At 36.3% G+C, this 10,032-nt stretch overlaps 1 protein-coding gene across 1 annotated transcript in view; it reads right to left on the bottom strand.

Moving 5' to 3' along the window:
- PKP2 (plakophilin 2) overlaps positions 1-10,032 on the bottom strand; it is a 97,109-nt gene that overhangs the window by 6,624 nt on the left and 80,453 nt on the right. Inside the window, exons 10-12 of the mRNA XM_012175044.5 lie at positions 7,033-7,186; positions 2,824-3,013; positions 111-198 (exon numbers count right to left, since the gene is read on the bottom strand). Of these exons, the coding sequence (XP_012030434.1) occupies positions 111-198; positions 2,824-3,013; positions 7,033-7,186 (432 nt within the window). The remainder of the gene's footprint in view (positions 1-110; positions 199-2,823; positions 3,014-7,032; positions 7,187-10,032) is intronic.

Below are 10,032 nucleotides of genomic sequence, written 5' to 3'. Positions count from 1 at the left end.
AATGTGAAAGATAACAATATTTATGCGCAAGACAATGTAGGTTTTAGTAACTTGTCACCAGGGTCAAATCAAGTGGGACATTATTACTTGGCTCTTTTTAGCATTCTTACCTTCTTGTAGGCATTATGGAGCTCTGCATGGGTCCACAAAGAATACAGGAGAACAGAAGCAGCTTTACTTGCTTTGTTGGAGGCATAGCTGAAAATAAGAAAAGGACATTTTTCCGTGATCAGTGAGAATGTGTGAGGCTTCTGGATGCTGCCCCTGGATGTTCTGTAAATCTTCTTTAATTGCTGTCGCTCAGGAGCCATCCATTAAGTCAGGCCACTCACCGTGACAGGAGGTTAGGATGGAGAGCTTTAGGAGGCAGGAGCCACGTGGGTGCTTTTGTTTTTTTTCAAATCTTTTTAAACCACTAGCAAAGTGCTAACAAATAAATAGTTATTAAGCAAATTCCTGATATTTATAAGGCATATATTCTTAAAAGTTTTATAAATCCTTGAATTTATAGAATAAAATTTATATTTGTATTTATATTTTATATTTTTAGAAAATATTTGTCTATAATGCATATTTATAGAGACAAACGCATGAAAGTATGACTGAAAAATATGTATAACTTAGTGACTCCATGAATATAGGAATTATGTATTTTTTTCAAATTAATAAATTCTTACTGGAGCATTTAAAATAGTTTAAAAATTTATGCTTTTTTGTATAGCAAATGGAAAATGTGTTCCTATTATGAATCCGAGTCACCACTGATTTTGACTCTGTCCTTACTTTTTTTTTGGCCACACTGCACAGCATGTGGGAATTCTAGTTCTCTGACCAGGGATCAAAACCATGCTCCCTGCATTGAAAGTGTGGAGTCTTAACCACTGGACAGCCAGGGATGTCCTCTTACTTTTTTTTAACTTTATTATTATTATATGTTCTTATTTTTTGATGTTCTTTTAAATTCATCTCAAACTTCTAGTTTCGTGCTAAAGATCACTACTTTCATAGATTTTTTTCTCTTCCATTACTTGAATTAGCACATGACTGTATTTTCTTCTTTGAACAAAGAAACAAAAGATTTTATTTTTCCTATCATAGGAATTTGTAAGTATGCAACCAAGAATAGAGAATGCAAAGATGTATGAAGAAGCCCATGCTGAGCTCATTCAATAGCTAGCTACCAGCATAATAGGGATGGTAAGTCAAATCAGCACTTCACAGATTCTTTAGTATCTCAGGGGATTTTGAGAGTGACTTGCTAATAACTGAAGTATTAAGACATCCATGAAAGCTATGGATCTCTAATATTTATTACTGAAAGTTCTTAAACTGCAAAGGTGTTATAAAGTCTGTTTGTAAATTGATTGCCTGGCACTTGGAACTCATTTACTCAAAGAGGGAATGTAATTGATGATTGATTGGTTATCAGGCTAGTCTATAAATTATGGGTTAGCTATGCAACACTCAAGCAAGGAAGCAGACCCAATGGTAGGGTGTCCTTGTTGGTTTTTTTCCTGAGACAGAACTTTCCAAATGGATACTCAGTACAACAAAGAAGTAACAGAACAGCACACCCCATAACTGGCTAAGCTACAAGAAATTTCCAAAAGTGATGGTATATTCCCATGTGCTTATTATTATGTCTGAATACTCATATTAAAAAAAGTCATCTACTGTCGATGGAGATTTGGTTAGAAGTTTAGATGACTATTTCCACAAAGGAAAGTGAAAGATGACTTTCTACAAAGGCAGAGAAACTGCTACATGGGAACAGGTAAATATTTCCTGCTTTTGGGAAACTGACATTCTAACTGTGCTCTTTTTAATCGTGTGACTCTGAATGTAGTCCCCCTTCCCTGTGAACTTTGCCAGAGGGAAATCACAGAGCCCAAGGGGCTAAATTGGGTGGAGCTGTGGGAGAAGGGATGTGCTTATTCTAGGATACCACAGATCCCTATGCTAGCCCCTGTGCAGCCAAGCACACGTTTGTCTACATCCATGAAAGCTATGGATCTCTAATATTTATTGAAAGTTCTTAAACTGCAAGTCAAAAGTCCATTTGCTTGGCAACTCATTAGAAGTACGAGTCTGGACTATAATAACATTGGTTTTCTTTTATGGTTACTTATAAAACTAACTTTATTTAACAAGTCAAACAAGTCAGAATTGTATAAAGAGAAAAAATAATAATCTTCATACCTCTGTGGAATCCCACCACTCTAAATTAACTAACAGTAATGATTAGTTACATTCTTCTTCATCTTTTTTTTTAAAGAATGGAGAATATTTAAAGACATAGAGACAAGGATGTGAGATGACTTACATGCATTAAACTTTCTACTTTCAAAAGAGAGTAAGAGGTGGAAGAGATGTGATAAAGAAAACTGAGGAAGCAAGAACTTCTTGTTACGCTACCTCCTACTTCTCCTGGGGTGACCCTGGTTTCACATAGTTAAGTGAGGATAAGGGCATTCCTTGTCCATAGGACTCCAATTTGCCTACATTCTTCTTTCTTAAATCACAGCTGTGGCTCTGGGAAACAATTCATTAGGTCAATAAAATGCTGGAATGCATGACTCAGATAAGTTATGAAGTTTGACTATTTCTGGATATTTCAGTAGAGAATGAGCAACTATTTGGCTTGGAGGATTCAGGTTTTCACTTACCTGATCACTAAGGACTGGGCCACATGATCTGGCCCAGCTTTATAACCTTAATTTTTTGGCCATGGTACTCAAAGACTGAGCATTCACTACATTATTTATATATGGGATTGGCGGTGGGAAGAGGGGAGACACCGCCAGGCAGTGCTAGAGGACTTACGTGTCTCCTGCGCTTATGGTCATAATTTTCTGCAGGCCCCCAGTGTTTAGAAGATCCCGTGCATTCTGGTAACTATTTTGGATTATATTGTTCAATGTGTAACAGGCAGAGGCTGTAGTTTCAATGAGAAGATCAGTACTTGGGACTGTGTCAGGAATTATGGAAACTAAATCAGGTAGAGTTTCTTTGGCTACAAATGTAAGAAAAAAGAACATTTGATTAAAAAGATTGTTTCTTAACCTTAGGAGCTCAATAATATTTAAGAAGAAACATTTGGTTAACAAACATATGAAAGGCAATTACCAAAAAAAATTTTTTTAAAAAGATATTCTGTGCTCAGCGCACTGGAAATCTTTCCAGAAAGAAATCTGACAGAAATGTCAAATTTTTTTTTTAATGTTCACATTTTTTGATTCAGTATTTTCACTTTTGAGAATTCATCCTGAAGATATCACTTTAAAGCAGAGATCTTTATTCTAGTGTTACATAAAATGAAAAATTTACAAAGTCTAAACATCCCAGTAATATGACTATGATTAATTAAAACATATCTTCAAAGAAACTCATGTATCCCAAAACATATCTATGAAGCATGTATAATGACAAGAAAATATTTGTTAATATTTCATGTGCAAATAATGGATATACTTAAAGGAAAACTCATACAGAAGAAACCTGAGAATACACTAAAATACTAATAGGATTTATTTTTCTACAATACTGATGGTGATCTCAAAATATTCTTAAAAAATTATCTGTACTGCTCAAAGTTTTCTTGATGGGAAAATAACACCATTATTTAAAAAAAGATACGACTATTTAAAATTTGTTTTTTTACTACTTATGTAAGATCCTGGCTACAGTGTTTTCATTTCGCTTTTTCTATTGTAACCAGAGGTTTTCTTTTTTCTCCACCTCTAACTACTTTGGACTCTCCTTGAAAGATAGCATGCTTCTATTGCTTTTGTTGTTTCTCACAGCTCTTTAATACAGTGCTGTGTTTATCATGGTTGTACAAATACTTGTGCCTAACTTCATTGTTTCTTCATTTGAGTTTACATGGCACCTTGAACTGTACTTCTCTCTCTGATACACGCATGCATGCTCAGTCATATCTGACTCTTTGTGACCCCATGACTGTAACACAACAAGCTCCTCTGTCCATGGAAACTTTCAGGAAAGAATACTGGTGCTGTGTGTGCTTAGCTGCTTGTCATATCTGACTCTTTGTGACCCACTGGACTTGGAGCCTGCCAGGGTTCCTATGCCCATTGGATTTTTCAGGCAAGAACAATTATTGGAGTGGGTTGCCACTTCCTACTCCAGAGGATCTTCCTTGTATCTCTTGCACTGGCAGGCAGTTCTTTACTACTGTGCCACTTGGTAATCCCTCTCTCTAATACCAGACTGTAATTAGTTACGTGCTTGTCTGAATTCTAAACGGAGCCATGAGTTCCTTGGGAATAATTATTGTATTTATTTCTGGATTTCAACATCAATCACTATGCCTAAAAGAGAAAGTCAATAAAAGGAAATGAACTGTATGTTTCCTTTGATAATACCTGGAACTGATTGACAGGAAAAACATACCTTCTGTTCAAAGGCCTGAACACTTCCTTTTTCACTGTTGTCTAAGCATCACAGTGTAGTGTTGGAGCTCAGAGCTGAGTCTCTGAAGCTACACTTTTAAAATATTAGTCCCGTCTCTGCCACTTCATGGCTGTGTGGTCTGGGTAAGCTACATTTTCCCAATATGTAAAATGGGATAATAACAGTATTTACTTCACAGGACCGTTTTGAGGGATTAAATGAGTTACTATGTGTGAACTGTGTCACAGTTCCCTGCACACAGTAAGTTCTCCATAGATGTGAGCTATTACCAGAAGGCTTCCTCCTTTTAGAAAGATAAAACAGACTGAAAAGCCTTGAGAACCTGAATTTTCCTTTTGCTGAAATTAGGTTGACAGCATGAAAGCAAGGGTGAGACAATGACACCAGAAAATGTCTAACTGATCTCTCTGCAGGGTGCAGCTATGGCTGGCTGAGACCAGGCTGCCCACACTAAGACGGAGCCCTGCTGAGAGGGTTTTACTTCTGCCTCTGTGTGACCAACGAGAACGTCCAATTCTACAGGTCAGTTTTATGGCTGAAACTTTGGCTTATGTTTGAGGAGGAGTGAGAATTAGAGAAATTAGAGTCTTTAACATTTTATATCTTGTTTTTCTTAGAAAAGTAGACAAAGTGAAATATTACAATATAGTAAAGGGTCATTCTGTCTTTATACACACACACACACACACACACACCCCCCTGTGGACCTGCGTAAATACATTCACTTTGAGATAGTTAAAATTAGATCTTCAACAGAGAAATATAAAATTAGGGCCCTATCATGATACTGGAGGGTCAATAGCTCAATGCCGTATTGTTGAGGGAGATTTTATTCAATGCTGGTGCTTTCACATACATTAGGTTGTCTGATCCCTGGAAAAACACTATTCATAGTGACTACTAATTTTACTCAGCTTAGGGCAGTTAAATGACTATCCAAGGTGACATGTGGCAAAGTAGTATTGGAAGACACAGATCAGTGTCTTCTGCACGAGACCTGTTATTCTGTCGCCAAGCTAAGTTGCCTATCTTCAAGTTTTTAAGAAAGTATAATTTCAAGTTGATTTCTGTAAATCAAAGTAAAATGTGATGACTTCATTCCAAGTCAACACATGGAAAGTTTTACTTGGCCTACAAATCTCAAGAAAAACAAAAAGCTTATCTTTCAAACTGATTTTCGTTTCTTCCTGGCTATTAATACTCTAAATCAATACAGGTTATTTTACTCAAATTACATATTTGACATAATGCCAATATGGAATTAAAAAATTTCATTTATCTTACTGAAGCCTCTTCTCATGATTGTCCATAAAACTTAGAGAGGTTTATCAGTGAAATCACCTTATGTAACTTGTAGGGCTACAGCTCTATTGTCCTAACAGCTGGAGGACCGTGGAACCTGAGACAATAGCATTTCTGCCCTGAAGGCACAGGCTCAGTGTGTAGAGCACAGTTCTTCTCATCAGCTGTGTTCTAAAAATGGAGTCAATAGTTCATTTGAGAGAGAGAGAAAAAAAAGGATAATACACCTGATTGAAGTATAGCACAAAAGTCCATAAAAGACAATGAGGAGAACACTTTAACAATTTTCAGACACTGCCTTTGGCAAAGTTTCTTTTAGATTTCACTGAAAAATTTTCAGGCTCTCTACATTTATAACGGACACAAAACCATTGTATGAAACCTCCTGTTCAATGTTGTGCTGTTGGTTGTCTTGAAAATAACATTATTAAAACACAACCACACTGTGTGAGTCTGTATGTAGATTTCAAAGTAATCTAATTCATTAAAAAAAAATACTGGAATTTCTGAAAAATTGAATTTTAAGTAGTCTGAAATGACTAATTTATGGAACATTAGGAAGCATGATTCATTTTAGCATTATCATCCTACTATCTCATTTTATAGCTTTTGACTTAATTCACAAACATTTACATATTCAGATATGAAGAAAATGAATAAAAAATTGTGTTATTTGAAAGGATAACATGTTATCATTTTTGTCAATAATATGGGCTTACAAAAAAGGGAGCAAATGTGTTTTATCGTATTTACTCTAAAACCTATGCCAAATCTGGTATATTCAGTGATTCATTCTTTCTGTGATTATCTGTCCATCCATTTTTTCTAGTTTAACAATGGCCAAGCTTCTTAAGTGAACAACCACTGTGTGTGTGTGTGTGTGTGTGTTTGTTTATTTAATGTTTCAGAAGGGTGGTGCTTAAGCAGATTACACAGAACATTCTGAAAGACATGGTTTAAAAAAAAGATGTCATTGGATGGCATAGTTGAGGGCCAAGAAATATCATATATATTACCTATTTTGTTCATTTTTAGTATGGTTTAAAATGTCTCTTCAGTAGTAACTGGAACAAAAATGAAGCTGGATACTAAGAAAAATGATATTTGAAACCAGTGTGAAAGTCTACTCTTGATGTCTAGGTACACGAAACCCAGTTCTATTTATCACATTTTGCTTTTCATTCACACTTTCAACTTATCATCGTAAAAAGAATGGGATAAGGACAATGTTTTTGTTTTAGTGCGTTTGTATTTTCAATACAGATACATTACATCTAGAGACTTATACTCACTTACCAATTTCATTCTGCAGAGAAAGATTCCGAGACAAATTCCTCAGCAGAGAGACGGCAGTCTTTCTCACACTTGGATCACCGACATGCAGCATCTTTCGTGTGTGCTGAAGGCCGTTTTCCTTCTGGACAACTGTCTGAGCTACTGATGTTGGCATCTGTTTTGTGAGACATGCCCTATAAATACTACTGTATTTCATTTCGGGGTAAAATTTCTAAGTTTCTGTAGATTACTAGAGATTGTAATATATAAGATGTTTATATAATATAAGATGTAAATAAGTTTAAAAAGCTAGCTTCAAATTCTTATTAAGTTTTCAATTACTGGATAAAGACAGTTTATTCAGTATTTTAAAATAAAAATATTGGATTTGGTTAGTTACAATGTTTTTTGCATCAGTTTAGCTCAGACAGTAAAGTGTCTGCCTACAATACAGGAGACCTGGGTTTGATCCCTGGTTTGGGAAGATCCCCTGGAGAAGGAAATGGCAACCCACTCCAGTATTGATGCCTGGAAAATCCCATGGACCGAGGAGCCTGGTGGGCTACAGTCCATGGGGTTGCAAAGAGTCGGACACGACTGAGCGACTTCACTTCACTTCATAAATAAAATGGGTCTGTCTTTCCCTTTCCTTTCTTTTTCTTCATATTCTGCTTTTTACTCACATTTTCAGTTCATTGTTATGAAAAGAAAAGAATGTTTTAGGATGAAATTTACTCTAATGTCATAAAATTTATTAAGTTTTTTTCCTATGTGTGTAATACAAAAATACTCTCAACTTTGTGGCTCTGGTAGGACTTAGCTATATAGCCAACTGAACTGAGAAAAATTTTACAGGGAGATGTCTTTGATTACTATTTAAATGTATTTACTGGCTGTTGGTTTATTTATCTTTTCTGTTTCTCTAGTTTAAACTTTGGCATTTTACATATTTTAAAAACATTCTTTTCCAAAAAGCCAGTTTATTCTGAAAGATATATTGGACTTTAAAAGGAGTATATGGCTAGTCAGATTACCTGTAACTCTATGCTCTGTATGGGAGGCTGCATGTGCAAGTTTCTTGTTTCAGGTCTAAGTCCACCAGAAGCAAATCTTACTTGGAATAAGGTTGGTCACCTACTTTCACAGGTCTGAGTACCAAGTAGGCCCTACCTGGCATCAGCAAACCCTCAACAATACTGAGGCCTTAACTTGTGCCTGCAACTTTATGTATTTTTATTTGAAGCTAATATTAGGTCACTGTGCCAAAAATCCATACAGTCTTAACCATTCTTGAGGGTGTCTATCTCCTGTTTATCTTACCTAACACTGCTTGCTTCCCCTACCTCCTGCAGACTGTTCCCCTTATATTCTCCACTATACCTTCCAGAGAAGGAGTTAATCTGGGAGCCAGGATAGGTTTCAGGGAGGGAACAGGAGGTCCTTAAAATTATTTTTGTGTTTATAATAATCTTTCTCAAGGAAAGAATCTCTCATTTTTATTAGGTACTCAAAATATCCATAAGTATCTCACGGAAGTTTAATAGCCACTATTTTGCAATGTTTATTCCAAAGTTACGCTTTGTCTTTCACTAATTTGCAAAACATTCCATTAGATTCTTTTCTCTTCTCTGGGAAAAATCCTTCTGTAGGATTCTGTAAAAGTCCTCCTCCTTGAAGATGGAGGTATTCATCTCTCTTTCTAATGGTCCATCTAAGTAACTACATCTTTCCTCATATGTAAAAGCTCTGCTCTTCTGAGTCACTGCCATTGAGCTCTATCACTCTAACAGCATTTTCTTTGTCATCTCAAGGTCTAGTATATAAAAATGATTATGGAAACACGAATTCTGATTCATTGAAGGAAATGGGAGAGGCTGACGTGGAATGGCCTTTAGAATTTGCTCATTAAGGAAAATAAGCAATGAGATTTACCAAATAGAGATTTCATATTCCAGTTTTAGGGAATTTGTGAAAATGACTGCTATAACTGTTTACACATAGCAATTTTAGTTCATATTGTCCTGATTACTAATGAGGCTGAGCATCTTAACAAATGTTTAATGGCCATTTCTATATTATGTTTTGTGAAATGCCTGTTTAAATCTCTTGTTCATTTTCAATTTGGTTGTCTATCCTTTCATTGTTAAATTGATGAGTTTTTTAAAAAATATTTCCTAGATACCAACCTTTACTACTTATATATGTTACCGAAATCTTTTCCTCCTCTGTGCTTTGCATTTTTACCGTCTTTTGCTAGCATCAGTTCCGCCCAGTCACTCAGCTGTGTCCTACTCTTTTTGACAGCATGCACTGCAGCACGCCAGGCCTCCCCGTCCATCACCAACTCCTAGAGTTTACTCAAACTCATGTCCATTGAGTCGGTGATGCCATCCAACCATCTCATCCTCTGCTATCCCCTTCTCCTCCTGCCTTCAATCTTTCCCAGCATCAGGGTCTTTACAAATGAGTCAGTTCTTTGCATCAGGTAGCCAAAGTACTGGAGTTTCAGCTTCAGTGTCAGTCCTTCCAATGAATATTCAGGACTGATTTCCATTAGGATGGACTGGTTGGACCTCCGTGCAGTCCAAGGGACTCTCAAGAGTCGTCTCCAACACCACAGTTCAAAACCATCAATTCTTCGGCACTCAGCTTTCTTTATAATCCAACTCTCACAACCATACATGACTACTGGAAAAACCATAGCTTTGAATGTACGGACTTATGTCAGTAAAGTGATGTTTCTGCTTTTTACTATGCTGTCTAGGCTGGTCATAGCTTTTCTTTCAAAGAGCAAGCGTCTTTTAATTTCATGGCTGTAGTCACCATCTGCAGTGATTTTGGAGCCTTGAAAAATAAATTCTGTCACTGTTTCCCCATCTATTTGCCATGAAGTGATGGGACTAGATGCCATGATCTTAGTTTTCTGAATGTTGAGTTTTAAGCCAACTTTTTCACTCTCCTCTTTCACTTTCATCAAGAGGCTCTTAGTTCTTTGCTTTCTGTCATAAGGGTGGTGTTAGC

Source organism: Ovis aries, chromosome 3 (assembly GCF_016772045.2).
Source record: "Ovis aries strain OAR_USU_Benz2616 breed Rambouillet chromosome 3, ARS-UI_Ramb_v3.0, whole genome shotgun sequence".
NCBI lineage: Eukaryota > Metazoa > Chordata > Mammalia > Artiodactyla > Bovidae > Ovis > Ovis aries.
This window is presented reverse-complemented; position numbering and strand designations above follow the sequence as displayed.